The 14,524-nt window shown below is 38.9% G+C and overlaps 1 protein-coding gene across 1 annotated transcript in view; it reads left to right on the top strand.

Moving 5' to 3' along the window:
• Positions 1–1,318: 1,318 nt before the first annotated feature.
• Positions 1,319–14,524, top strand: part of ARHGAP28 (Rho GTPase activating protein 28) — a 180,298-nt gene continuing 167,092 nt past the window's right edge. The window contains exon 1 of the mRNA XM_012652101.1: positions 1,319–1,440. Within this exon, the coding sequence (XP_012507555.1) occupies positions 1,319–1,440 (122 nt within the window). The remainder of the gene's footprint in view (positions 1,441–14,524) is intronic.

Genomic DNA, 14,524 nt, shown 5'->3' with positions numbered 1-14,524 from the left:
GTCATTATTATCTCACCCTTTGAATCAACAAAACATTTTTCCAAAGACATTCTGGATGAAGATTTTTATGCTTTCCCAACCTCTGGAAGTGCAATGAAACGTGTCCCCCCTTCTTCACAAATGTGAAAGAAGTAGCAGAGAGTGCCAGAATTTCTTGAGAACCTAGCATGTACTTCGCACTTTTAATGAACATTATTTTTCCCATTTCGCAGATGCAGAAACAGATCCCCAGACGTTGAGTACCATGATCCAGGTCACCCTCTAGCAATGGGTAGATTAACTTCTCTTTCCACTTCACCTGCCCCGAGAGACGGGTGTAAAACATACTGTCAGCGTGAGAGAGTCAGCCGTGTGGGCCTCGCCCCCGCATACTTCTGGTTACCGTTTTCATCGGTTATAAGAATATTCTCCGTTTGTGCTAAGTATAGGTACAGACATACTTCAGTCTCAAATTTTCTAATTATGCTCCATTTTATCTGCCTCTCCACCAGTCCCTCCCCTCCACCCACCTCCCAAAAGACCTCTGGAAATAACCTCCATTTAGCCCATAATAGTTAAGCCTAATTTTCAGACAAGCTGGAAGCAGTATCTGTAAATTTGATCAGGGCTGGGAGGAGGAAAGGGATGTAGGGTGAGGTAAGAGTCTGGTGGTTGCGCACGGAGGCCGTGGGAGGGAAGTGTTCACTGCGAGAGGGAATTACCTGACCCGAAAGGAAATCAAGTTTATTGCAACTCGACTAAGTAAACAGCAACGTAATCCGGCTCTTCAGTTTCTGATGTGGACGCTTTAAATGAGAGTGTGCCGTATTCTCCTTTCCTTCCCCAGCGCACGCATTGCAGAGCCGGCCTCTCTCCTCCTCAGCCTCCGGCACGGCTTCTCCGTGTCAGTCCTCGCGGCCAGGCAGGAAATGTTCCGGCCCGGGACAAGCCTCGCACACGGAGGGGACCGGGCGTGGGGGGCGGGGTGGGTGAGAAAGAAAAGAAAAGAAACAAAGAAAGGAAAACAAAAACTTTACTGGAGCAGGTCGCCGGAGCCCCCGAGGATCCCGGCAGGCTTCCATTTTCTTCCTAGAGGCAGCGACCGCGCCCCCCGCCCCGGCACCCGCGCGGCCCGCCCCGCCCCCACCCGCGCTCGTGGGCGTGGCCCCAGTGTATGCAAATGTCCCGCCGGGGAGGGCCGCCCGGCCCCTGACAGCCGCGGGACAGGCTCCGGGCGCAGGACGCGCGCCGCGGCCGCGGGTGACGGGCTCCGGCGCGCTGGCCCATGCTGGTCCCGGCCTTTGTTCTGGGGCCGGCGCCGGGACATGCGCGGCTGACGATGGAGGTGGAGGACTCGGGCGGCGTGGTGCTCACCGCCTACCACTCGTACGCGCGCTCCCAGCCCCCCAGCGCCGAGCCGCGCTGCGCGCCCCGCGCCGCCGCCAGCCACCCGCTCAGCAGGTACCGAGAACCGCGCCCGCGAGGGCGGCCGCGTCGGGCGGGCGGGGGGTTTGCTCGTGCAGCTGTGTTTTCTGCCGGGGCGTGCGACCACCGTCACATGTTTCGAATTTTGGTGGACTAGATGACTGAGCCTAGTGTTCTTTGTATTGTCCTTGATTGGAAGTGGGAAGTGCACGAAGTCGCCACCAGCTAAGGCTGAAATCGGCTCACGGAGATTAGCAGCGGAATTGTATTCTCCGTACAACTCGATGATAGACAGATATATACCTCATTTCTGCCAAAGTTGCCTGTAAAGTACTGGAAAATTTAAAAATATTTAAAATGAAACACAAGCAGAAAATGCAGGAAAAAGAAACATTATCCTAAATCAAAATACTTATGAATACTACTGAGAGCTTCTTTAGTAACTGCATGCCACTTGAGCTAAAATGAAGGGGAACTCAAGTTTTAGCTCCGGTGGCATGCTAGGTTAAGAGATTCTCTAAAAAGTAAATCTCAGACTTTTAAAAACAATTTTATTTCTAGATGTTAAAAACCTTTCAGTTGAATAAATGCATTGGTGTCATTATTTGATTATTGCTAATGTTGACTCTGTGCTGTAAATGCAATTATAGTATTTCCTTTGGGTCAAAAGAGGTCTATGACTATCTCACGATGTTCATTTCAGATTTAATAAATCAGACATCTGTTTAATTATTCTATCAGTGTTCACCCATTTGATGCAAGATCAAGGCCAACAAGACTTTCATTAACTTAAAGAAAAAGTTTAAGTGGGTAGATAAAAATATTACAATAAGTGAGATGGCTTGAGATCTGACATATATTTAGGGGAAGTTTTATTTGTTTAAATGTGACTGATCCATTGATGCATATTTTTCTTTATAAATGGGCAATCTGAGTGGTGTGCTTTTTCATCATGTTTATTTTCGGTCATTTCTTGTCGCACTTTTATCTTTATGTGAAATGATTACTTCTGTTTCCTAATTTAATTGATTTGTGAGGCTTTCAATAGATTGTGACTTTACTTCAAGGAATATCTTTTTGGCTAGTATCCAAGAAAAGAACAAACTCCGTTGGCATGAGATCTATGTTGGGCTTGGCTAACAAAGAAAATATTGTTTCTTCCAAAAAGAACAAGTTGGGTGAAAATCTCATTTTTATATAAAGACAATGACAAGATAACGTATTTCTTCCAGCGTTAGGAGTTGTGCACATTATTTTAAAGGCTACTTGAAGATACAAACTTGCATTTGTCTTTTGGGTGTTTTCTAAACATAATCATTGGCTATAATTACTCAGATTATGAGTGACTAAGATATAAGTAATTTGACAAGAGGCATGAGCCAAGTTTGTGCATTTTTAAATGGTTCTGGTGTAGCTGTCCTGTCTGTAACTCCCAGCAGCTGTCTAGAAGCACTAGCCAGAGTGTGCCACTTGGGCTATTCGAAACTACGTGGGTTTCCAAAGCAAACTGGCGAGAAGTTCTATTAACTCAGCATGTGGTCTTGTGGAATGATAATATGTGAGAGCAAAAGAGTTGCATGTCAGAGCTAGTATTTTACCATATGGTTGCCAATTAGATTTATGCTGTTCCAAGCTTGCATTTTTGGCGACGGCCCTGCCCTCTCTCTATAGGAGCATTGGTGCCCTCTCCATCTGATGCAGGAGACAGATGAACCCCCTACCCCTGCAACCAAATCACAAGAGAATAACTTAATTCCTTGGTTCCCAGCAAAAGCAATCAAAAGGAGGTTCCTGTATTTACAAGGAGCCAGAAGACACCACACCATTAATCATGAGTCTGATAAGAGAAATAATCAGGCCCAAGTTATTAACCTTTGACTCACTAACTAATGATCAATACTTCCTTTCAAGCCAAGAAGCAAGATCATATTGTTCTACTTCTGAAGAAAGCATTCTCTCTTTCAAGAATACCCTTTCCTTTAAATTGCTTACATATTTGTGGAGTAGTGACCAGCATGGTACTAGGAAGCATGGACTATTGTATCTGACTTCCTAAGTATCATTATTCTTTAGTTCTTGGTAGCATAGGTTCAATTCAAAGCAAACCATTTTTTCTTATTTTTCAGGCCTCCACTATACCTGAGTTTGTGTTTTTGAGTTTTCTTTGGCCTATTTCTCCCACTAGAATATAACATAATCTCTCTCTCTCTCTCTCTTTGTATTTTGTTCATTATTTCTACTATTGTATCCTGAGTGTCTAGAACAGTACATTGTGTAGCTCAATAAATATTTGCTGAATAAACCAGTGAATTCCTACCAAGGTTATAAAATGGCCAAGGTAAAATGGTGGGATTTTTAACAGCGGAACTCAACTTATTTGCTCATACTATATGTACCAGCAACATGTTAGGCACTGGGGATGCAAAGATAAATAGGCCGACGCAGTGGCTCACACCTGTGCTCCTAGCACTTTGGGAGGCTGAGGCCAGAGGATCGCTTGAGGCCAGGAGTCAAGACCAGTGTGAGCAACATAGCGAGACCCTGTCTCTACAAAACATTAAAAAATTAGCAGGGCGTGGTGGCGTGTGTCTGTAGTCGCAGGCACTGGGGAGGCTGAAGTGGGAGGATTGCTTGAGCCCAGAAATTTGAGGCTATGGTGAGCTGTGATTGAGCCACTGTACTTTGGCCTGGGCAACAGAGCAAGACCCTGTCTCTAAAAAACAATAATAAATTTTAAAAAAATTGTTGGGACTAGGTAGCCATAAAGAAAAGAAAATTAAATTTTTTAAAAAGGGTCTTGTTTTCCAAGAAAAAAGGTGGGTCATTCAAAGCTCAAATATCTGAGTTTTATAGCTCCCATCTCAATTTAGAAAGGTTTAAGGGATCACTTGTTCTTATCTCATTTTGTAAATTGGTTAAAACTATGTATTTCACTGGTTAAAAGTATAACATATATGGGACATAATGAATGAAACCGCCTCAAATCATATAAATACATTGGCCTTTAGACGGAGTTATAGGTACCTACCTAAAAGATTCTAGGTTGGGATAGAGGTTGACAATAAGTTATTCTCAGATTTAAATTCATTTTTTAAAATTGGAATTCAGTATAGATAAATTAACATTTTGATCTCTAATATACATATCATCCTTTGTTCATCTCATCCTGACACTACTGGAAGTTCAGTAAATTGAGGATACACATTGTGCCAGTAAATAAGAGCAGTTAATGCCTCTTTGTTCTTCTGTTTTTGCTCTTTGAATTTACTTGGGGAAATCTGCTGTGGCCTTTAAAATACTGTTAAACATTTCCTTCTGAGCCTTTGGGATCTCCCCCCCTCCCTCCGACCTCCCCCCACTTTAACAGTTATTTCTTATTTGTTTTATACAATTTCTGTCACCATATTCCTCGATTCTAATAGACCACAAGGATGGATAGACTTGGTTGTTAATTCTTATAATTAATTCTGTTTTGTTACATTTTCATCTTTTAAAGTTCTCCTAGGAATTAATTTAAAGGACTCTACAAAATCTACTTTTGCTGTGACTTCTTAGCAGTATCGCATACTTGTAACATTGAATTTTAATTTGTTTCTTTGGAGCTCAAAAGCAAGACAACCACCAAGATTCACTGCCCTCCTGTCCCACGACACACACATTCACACACAAACTTTTCAACAGTTTAAAGCAAGGGCATAATTCCTTCAGAGGAAGTTTTAGCAAAAGTATTTCAGTCTCACTGATTTTTTATTTTAGTCAACTAATTTTGATGTTACAGCAAGAAAGCATCAGTTTCAGCTTGAATTTCCGTACATTTTATGCTTATTCTTAGTTAGGAAAACAAAACACTTTTTGTGTTTAGTGACTTCATTTATTCAAAAGTGGTGGGAGTCCTAGGCCTGGTGTCTGGTGCATTTCCAGAACAAGGGGATCCAAATCCCTGCAAAATTTATTCATACAGCAAAGAGACTCATGAGTCATAAATATTTGTTGAAAGGAAGGGAAGTTAATTCCTTATTTCACAAAATTCTATATCTGCTTTCTATTGTAAAGGAAGAAAGAGAATGAAGAACTATAAATTCTTAGTTCTGGTAAAAGAAATATTTGGAATTATATTTAGAATCATGATTTTTAGAGATGTTAACCTTCTGTTTAGAATCTGGAGTGAGAATATTGAAAATACACAAAATAATTTCACTGATAAAATGAAAATAAAGCTAAGATGTCTTATTTTTCAAGGATTTCCTAAGTTATATAGAAATAGTGATGTTCAACATTTTTTGGTGAAGATATAGTATAAAATGGTCATGATTATTTTTGATTTTAATCTAGCTATACCATAGCCTTCCTGAGAGGGGACAAAAATAGGGGAGGGAAAGAGCCAGCTCTTCCTCGAAAACAAATATAGACGCTATCCAAGGTTATCCTGGGAATTCTAATTCTACAGTAATGTTTAAACTTTTGTGAAGGGAATATTATTTTCTAATATCATCACTATTCTTTATAATAAGAATAATTTGATTAAAATGAAATTTATGATGATTAGAAAGTAAATATTTTGAGGAAAAACTAAATTTAGCAACATTTATTTATTTATTTAATTTACCTACATATCCAAGAAACTCAGTTTAACAACTTCGTGATGGATTCATTGGTACCTTTCTGGATTGAAATTAATGAATTAGAGGACATTTATTTCAAGGTCCTAGCTCTTGCTAAATTAAACATTTATGTAGGTCTGTGTGAGCATATGTACACATGCACGGGGACACCAAATTTTGAGGCATAGAGGTGTACTTTTTCTAGAGGATTCAGAAATAGTAATGGAAATAGGATTCTAATGAGAGAGTGGGGTATTTATAGGTCATTCTTTATGTTATGGTTGAAACCAGAGTTGGTGTCTCTGGTTTCTTTTTACAGTGGGATCCCTGCTGAGTTTAGGTGCCTCCATCTGTAGAGCTGTTGAAAAACATCTGGTGCATTTCCTTTGATCCTGTCATTTGGCCAAACATTTGGCCAGTTGCTCTATCCATTTTTAACCTGCACAATTCTCCTTCATCATTAATCCCTAATATATCCACAAAACTTCAGGGAATTTAGGGTGTTGTAGAATCACCTTCAAGTGGATGAAGATGATGACTTTTTCTTAACTTTTCATTTTGATACAATTTTAGACTTAAAGAAAACTTGAAAAAGTAGTCTGTGTAACCATCACCCAGATTCCCCAAATGTTAACATCTTGCAAAACCACGATACCATTGTCAAAACTAAACATGTGAATACTGGTACAATACTATTAACTAAACCACAGACTATATTCTGATTTCACTAGTTTTTCCACTAGAATTGGAATTTTCCTGTCAAAGAATTGAATCTAGGATTCTACACTGAATTTAGTTATGTCCTGAGTCTCTTCCAATTTGTGACAGTCTATCCTTGGCTTTCACAACCTTGGCACTTTTTGAGTACTGGTTGGTGATTTTGTAGGAAGTCCTTCAATTTGGGCTGCTCTGATGTCTTCTCATGATTAGATCGAGGTCCTGCGTTTCTTGATGAGAATTCTGCAGAGGTGATGTTGGGTCCTTCTCAGTGCATCATATCAGCAGGTACATGATGTCGATATGTCTGATTAGTGTTCATGTTAGGTTTGATCACCTGGTTAAGGTGGTGTCTGCCAGGTTTATGTACTGCAGAGTTACTATTTTCCCCTTTGTAATTAATAATTATCTTTGGGGAGATGCTTTGAGACTATGCAAATATTCCTTTTCTCCTCAAACTGTTCTCTACTGATTTTTGCATCTATAGATCTTGTCAGTAAAATTTATCACTGTGGGGCATTCCTTCTACACTTGACGTATTTTACATACTATAAAACAGACATTTAACATTATTGGTAATTTTATTGTTTTTACCTCTTTGCCTTTAAAAAGTCAACCAAATATGAATTGGGTCATTTAATCTACCATTCTTTTCAGTTTTGACACAAAGTGCAATAAAATGGTTTAATTTTATTTGATCTGAGTTCATGAAAACTATAAAGATAAATTCTCTAATTTTTAAAGTTCCATGATTTTTTGGAAGCAAAATTTTATTATAGGCTTAAGAGAAAAAGAATCAGAAAGATTCTAAACTAAATGCTGTGCTAAGAGAGTAAAGATGTTCTTAAATCTCTCTTTGCCTAGAGAGTGTTACAGAGACAATCTTTTATTCTTTTACAACTATTTTTGTACCTGATAGGAAACATTTTCTTTTTACCACTGTTCCTGAGATATTATAGGAAAATCTGTAAATATATTTTAGCTAAACATTCTAATTTGCATATAATCAGAATTTCTTCTCATTCCATCCTCAAACCAAACCATTTCATTTCTGAAGTAATTGCCGTGCTCTTATTTCGCAACCCTATGTTCTCTAGATATCAGTTCCAGCCAAGAATAAAAGTAAAATGTTATGTACCAAAGCAAAAGAGGTAAATGGAATGGAATGTTTTTCAGAAAAAAAGAAAAGGAAATAAATTCTATCTATTTAAGCAATAGACTTTGTTTTTAAGCCTCTTTGGATGAAAATAAAAAGTCAAACATACCCTTAAGTAGTGTAGAAATTGACCTTTTTCTTAATGACTGTCATCATTAAGACAGCATAATTTAATGTTCTATACTAAAGTAAAGGTACCTGTTGCGACGTGTAAGTTCGTTTGCCTTAATAGTAAATAGCCTATATTGGTGTATTATTTCTTATATAATTTAAATTGTTGTTTATTGTTATTTCCCTCTTATTGTGAGGCTGGCCTGAAAGTCTTTAACAGTATTTCTTTCCTTCTAATATTGTAATTTGTTTTCGATTAAATAATCAAGCTTGTTAGAATGTGTGTAAAGGAAACGCTGTTCAAAGGACTAAAATGTATAATCGTTTGTTAGAGAATTTGATAACATTTCTTTGGGTTTCTTTGAGAGTTTTTTACTTTGTCTGCTTTCAGTTTCTTGCTGCGTTCTGGTTACTGGAGTTAGTGAGTTTTATATAATGTATCATTCTTCATCACATGAAGTTTCACATATCCATTTCTTTGTGATTTCTAGGGAAAGTACATCAAAACAAAATAATAATGTGTCCAAAAGCTTCAAGTTACCTTATTGTCTAAAAGTAAAAGATTGTTATACTATGTATTCATCGTAAATATCTGGGGTTTATGACACATTCTTTGAGTATCAAATGTGTTGTGTCACTCTTCAATAAATGAATAGTATAGATAAACTATCCATTTGACAGGCATTAAGTGCCATGTAATTCCAAGGGTGGGAGAACATATACTAAGTATCGTTAGAGAACCAGCTGCATATCTCATGTTACTCTTAAAAACTAATGAAATCTCTGCATTCCATTTCTGATCCCTTAGATGAATAGATGATGACTTCACACAAACACACAACACAAAGCACAGGAAGGAGAAACTGGAAACCAAAGACAAAAGTAGTATGTAATATTTCTTAAACTGTCAAACACTTGAGATTTATTTGTTATTTTAGTAATTGTAAGTTGTGGCAATTATCTTTTATGTACAAGAGATAAATCTTTATGTTAAGATTTGTGATTAGCCAAAAAATTTACTTTTGTACATTAGTAATTGATAGGGAAAAGAATCCCTTTGAAATTTCCTGTTCAATGTTCATGTATGAAAATCATTTTAGAAAACACTGACCAATGCATTTGCCTTTAGACAAACACCCACCAATGTAGTTGCCTTTATACAAAGGTTTATGTTTTTGAAGATCAGTAGGAATCTGACAGGTGATAGAAAAAAAATTTAAACATCCTGAAATGACATCGTAACTCATGATATTTGATCTTTCTTTCCTCTCCACTTTTCTCCTCACCCTCACTACCACACTTTGACATTTATACAGTAGCCAAACTTAATATGTCAATGGTTGGGATTAAACCCATATTTACATGGCAAGAGATGAAGAGAAAGAGAGAGAAAGAATATGAATATGAATATAAATGTAGTCAAAGAAGAAAGAACTTAACTTCTTTTCTGAAGGTTTCCTTGATAATAGTAGCTCGAAGAGTTTCGCTCACCCTAACAAGCTACAGTCTACCACCATAATGGCAGCGATCATTTTGTAATTAATCATACATTATTGTCCTGTAATTTTGGTTCTTAAAAAGAAAGTCCTAGGTTTCTTGAGCACTTACCAATGGGGCAAGCACTGTGCTAAGAGCTTGACATGCATTATCCCATTTAATCTTTACAACAGTCCTATGATATAGAAGAAACTGAGGCACAGAGAAGTTTCCCAGGATCACACAGCAAGGGAATTAGAGAGCCCAGATTCCAGCCCAGTCTCCTTCCAAAACTGGTGCTTTTAATCTGTTTGTTTAAATCTTGTAACATTAGTAGTATATTATGGCTTTACTGTTTTTCTGCCACCATGTGATTATTGAGAGAAGGGACAATATTATGTATCCCACTTAGCAACTAGCAATCATAACTTTCATGTAGTAAATGTTATAAATATTCTATTTTGCTTTAGTCTTTTGTTTTGTGAAGATTTCTATTCTGTTTAATGGAATAAGCATAGAGGTTGGTATGAATGGACATATGGAATGGATATAAATAATTTATTTGATAAGTTTTGTTATTACTTGAAGGAAGTTCAATAATAGGACTTTTTTTCCATTTGAAAGTTATATTGTTGACCTTCATTCAGTCTTATTTAGGTAACAATATTTAAAACTAGACAAAAATGTTCTAGAGAAAGTCATTACAATTGACCAAGCAGTCAGTAACAGGAAATCTTCCTGGGGCTTTTTTTTTTTTTGGTGGAAGAAGGGAGGGCAATTCTTAATCCTTAAATCCTTAGGTTCATGTTCTTAGTAATTAGATCTTAGAATTTTTCACTTTAGTTTTATTAATTGCTTTTTTTAACTGCTAAACTAGATTTCTATGATTAAAAACATATTTTTCAAGTAATTCCTTGCAATGTGATTTATGACGTAAGACTTCTTAATGCAAGTTTAAAAGCAACACTCCATGAAAATTAATAGGGCCTTCCTCTTTTTCATCTTTTTAGCTTATTTTTATTTATTTATTTTTTTAGAGACAGGGTCTCATTCCGTTGCACAGGCTGGAGTGCAGTGGCACTATCATAGCTCATTGCAGCCTTCAACTACTGGGCTCACGTGGTCCTCCTGCCTCAGCCTCCCAAGTGGCTGGGACTACAGGCGTGCCACCATGCCTGGCTAATTTTTTGTTTGTTTGTTCGTTTGATAGATTTGCTGTGTTGATCAGGCTGGTCTCAAACTCCTGGGCTCAAGCGATCCTCCCAGGTGTGAGCCACCATGCCTGGCCTGCCTTGCTCTTTTATCTCCCAATATTCACTCAAGTTTTCACCTTATCTTGATTTGAAGCCAACTAAGGGACTAAGGCAGGTCCTAGACTTTGACTTTGTAGAGACCAGTTCTGTTCTAAATCTTGCTCAAAAATTTAGGATAAGATAGGTCATGGTAATCCAGACCCCTGAGCCATCTCTGGTCTCCTATAAGCCTGAGTACAGCCCTTGTCCTCCAGTGACCTTAAGGCCATGTATGATGCTGACTTATGATGGGCTTCAGGGATTTCTGTTGAGAAAACTGATCCCGGTCCCATCTCAATCTGGACTTGAATCTTCTGGAAAGGTAAGAATCAGAATGGCCTGCAGGCTCTGGGCACTTGCATTTATTTTTTAAGGTAGTCATTTTGATAAAACTTTGATTCTTAGGACCAGAACTATAGAGACTGGACAATCATTTTCATTATATATAAACAGTGGTCTCGGCTTCTCTGCTAATCGCCACGTGTGTAGGAGCATCTTCTCACTGTTCTTAAGCAGCCAGGGAGTTCAGAGTGTGTCGCTAATAGAAAACAACCTTCATGAAGACAGTCGTGAGTGAGGAGAGCAAGGAACAATCTCTGTGGCACAACTGGGAAGCCAAGTGTGGAAAAGTGTCTCGCCTGGAGCCTCATGGGGAATAGCGACCTGTGGAGCCAGGCTCTGAATGTGGTCACCTGCTCCCCATCACCACAGCATTCAATTGGGCCCACGCCACCTTCTCCTGTGTTGGTGGCACAGAAAGGCCAACAGCAGGAAGGCACAGAGGGAGGGAAAACTGGCTCCCGCCCGGTATAGAGCTAGAGAAAAGGTGGTGTCCATTAAGAGAATGGCATTTCCTTAGCTTCCTTTCAAACACTATTACAGCCTCCCATGCACGTTATCTTAGTAAGAGCATCTTGGAGAGTCTTGAAAACATACTTGCTGAGACTTTTCATTGGCATCTTAAGAAAAACATTTACTGACCTCAACAGAGTAAGCAATTAATGGGGAAAAGAGCTGGCTGTAAGTTTCCACAGATTCTGTTTGAAAAACGGAGGATGTCTGACCCTGTGATTTTTTTTTTTTTTAAATACTATAACTTACCTCCTCTCCCTCCTCATTTATAAAGTTTCATGATTAGAAGGTCGACTGGGCAGCTGTTTTTGTAAAATCTGAATTGTGCTTAGTTGCAGAAAGCAGCGCGCTAGAGGACTCCCACTTCTCCCAGTTGCTGGGAGCACATAATTGGCAAAAGCAGGCCATGCTCTGCGTGTTTACAGCTGTGTCATCCTTTGTGAGGCAATGAGTCAACACCAGCTAAAACAACATGAGTCATTGCTTACAAGAAGCCCAAGTGAAGCTGATGTCGGTTATACCAATCCTAAACAAACACGATACTCTTATGCAGATGCTAAAAAAGTTCTTATTATGGAAGTTAAAAAAAATTAGCACCAGTTCACTTTAGAGTTCGTGGAAATGCTTTGCCACTCAGGGGGCTTTTAAAATGTACCTTCAAAAGGAACTCTCTTCATTTAACCAAATCTTACTCTAGTTCATTCTCTCTTTTGTCTCTTTCACTGCCCCCCAACCCTGTCTACACCCAATTCAGCTCGTTACTATTTTAATCTGGCTTAAGAGCTATTAGATTGAAATTCATAAAATCGAAATTGTAATCTTATGGCTCTTTGCTTATTTTTTATCCAGGGCCCCCAATCTCTTTATCCCTCTGTAGTATGAAAGACCATGAAGAGGCAGAGAAATGGTTTAGAAGGCTAATGAAGCAGTTGAAGTAAAGATGATTTCTGGAGCTAAAGGAATGTGGATAAAAGGGAGTAATGGATTCTATAGGGAAAACAAGCAAAGAAATCGGTATGATTTGGTGATTACATGCATGCTGGAAACTAGGGAAAAAATGACTTGGGTTTCTGTCTGGGAGTGTTATTAACTGAAATTGGGAATTCCAATGCATGTACAGATTGTGGATGGGGAGATGATGAGTTTAATGTGTGAAATTTTGAGCTTTAGATTCTTCTGAGACGGTTAAGTGTACATGCTCAGCAGACAGTTGGCTGTGTAAGTTGGAAGCCTGGGAGGGAGATCAAGGCTGAAAGTTCTAAGCTATTTGTTTATGGGAGACTTCGGCATTTCAGGGATAGTTAACACTGGCCTTGGATGAGATCTGGCAGGAAAGAGTAGTGTCTGTAGAGACAGTGGAACAAGGATGCAGACCTGAGCAGCAGTGCTAGCCAGGGAAGGGAAGGGCAGGACTTAGAAGCCTGAGACAGAGATCAACGGGATAGGAACATTCCAGAAGCCAAGGCATTAGGCTCAGAATGATCGGACAACCAATAAAGTAAAGAAAATCATCCACTGGATTTAGCTTTGCAGGTATCAGTGATGATCTTGGCTGCAGTGGGTTTAATGGAGTTGCAGAGGCGGAAGCCAACGTGCTGCAGGTTGAAGAGTGAATGTGAGATAAGGAGTTCAACGCAGCAGGTAAAGCACTTCCTTCTGAGAGCTTAACTTATGGGAAGGAAAAGAGGGAGAAGAGGCAGGCATACAAGGCAGAGCTTTTAAAACTTAACCCCAAGAGCTGAAAATCTGATAAAGGTCAAGGAGGAAATCTAGCATTTCTAAGGTGTAGGATTTAAACACATTTCTTCTCTTGCTTAAAATCCTAATGCATTTGTGCTTATAGGATGAAACTTTACCCTCAGCTCCACAATGGTAGGGAAGCATTTTTAGGACGAGAGCATTGTGTATTGTCTTTGTTACTGATCCTTAACTACCTTCCCCTTTTCCCCATCAAAGGGCCTGGCACTAGTAGAGTCTTAACAAATGGCTACTAAATGAACATGGAGGAGGCTGAAATGTGCAAATGGGACTTCTCCTTGGCGGGAAGCTATCAGGGAAGTCTTGTAAGATCTAAGCATCTCTCTTTTTTTTACGATGCCTTCCCTGAGAGAGGGTACATTAAACCTTTATTCATAGGATAACATAAACTATTGGTAATATGCTATAAAGTGAATAATTAATAAAAATCAAAACTTGCAACAATTATAAATAATCATAACTTGACATATAAAACTGAGTGCAGCATGGATAATTCGTAGAAAGTAAATAGAAGGTAAATCCCGTATTGCTTTAAAAATTATGTTTTGCTTAAGACTCACTTCACTCATTAAAACAAGAAGAATTTAAGTTCCGATTCTCACAATAAAAGTGAAATTGAACAAACATTTTTTGAGCCTCTGTATGCCATACATGATATCGGATGTTGGGGCTACAAAAATGGTTAATGAGTGGTCCGTAAGTGAGAAACATGGGTAAATGATCAATTTCATTTGCATCCAAAGTTTGAGCTCCTTGGGAACAGAAACTATGCCTCTCATCTCTGTACCCCAGCATTTAGCCTGGCGGCCCAAAATGGACATTCAATATTTGAATGAATGAATGAATGAAGGATTGAGGAAAAATGCATAAGATACTCTCTGAGAGCAGAGAAGGTATAACTAATACTCGGGGCTCAGGTTGGTGAGAGAGGGGTCAAGGAGAGCTCTTGGAGGAGTCAATCACTCAATTAAGTCTAAGGAATGAGCACGAGTTAGCAGGGGGAATTGTAAGGGTTGTAAGAGTGTTTTTGGCATTGCGGTGTGTAGCCACAGTTGCTGATGTTGCTGAGGCTGAGTACTATTCGATGGAGTAGGGAGGAGAGAGACCATTTAATGTGTGCACTTTGGGTAAAATGATTAGGGTCAGACTGTAGTCTG

Source organism: Propithecus coquereli, unplaced genomic scaffold (assembly GCF_000956105.1).
Source record: "Propithecus coquereli isolate 6110/MARCELLA unplaced genomic scaffold, Pcoq_1.0 Scaffold38, whole genome shotgun sequence".
NCBI lineage: Eukaryota > Metazoa > Chordata > Mammalia > Primates > Indriidae > Propithecus > Propithecus coquereli.
Note: the sequence above shows the minus strand (reverse complement) of the source record. Positions and strands in the feature narration are given on the sequence as shown.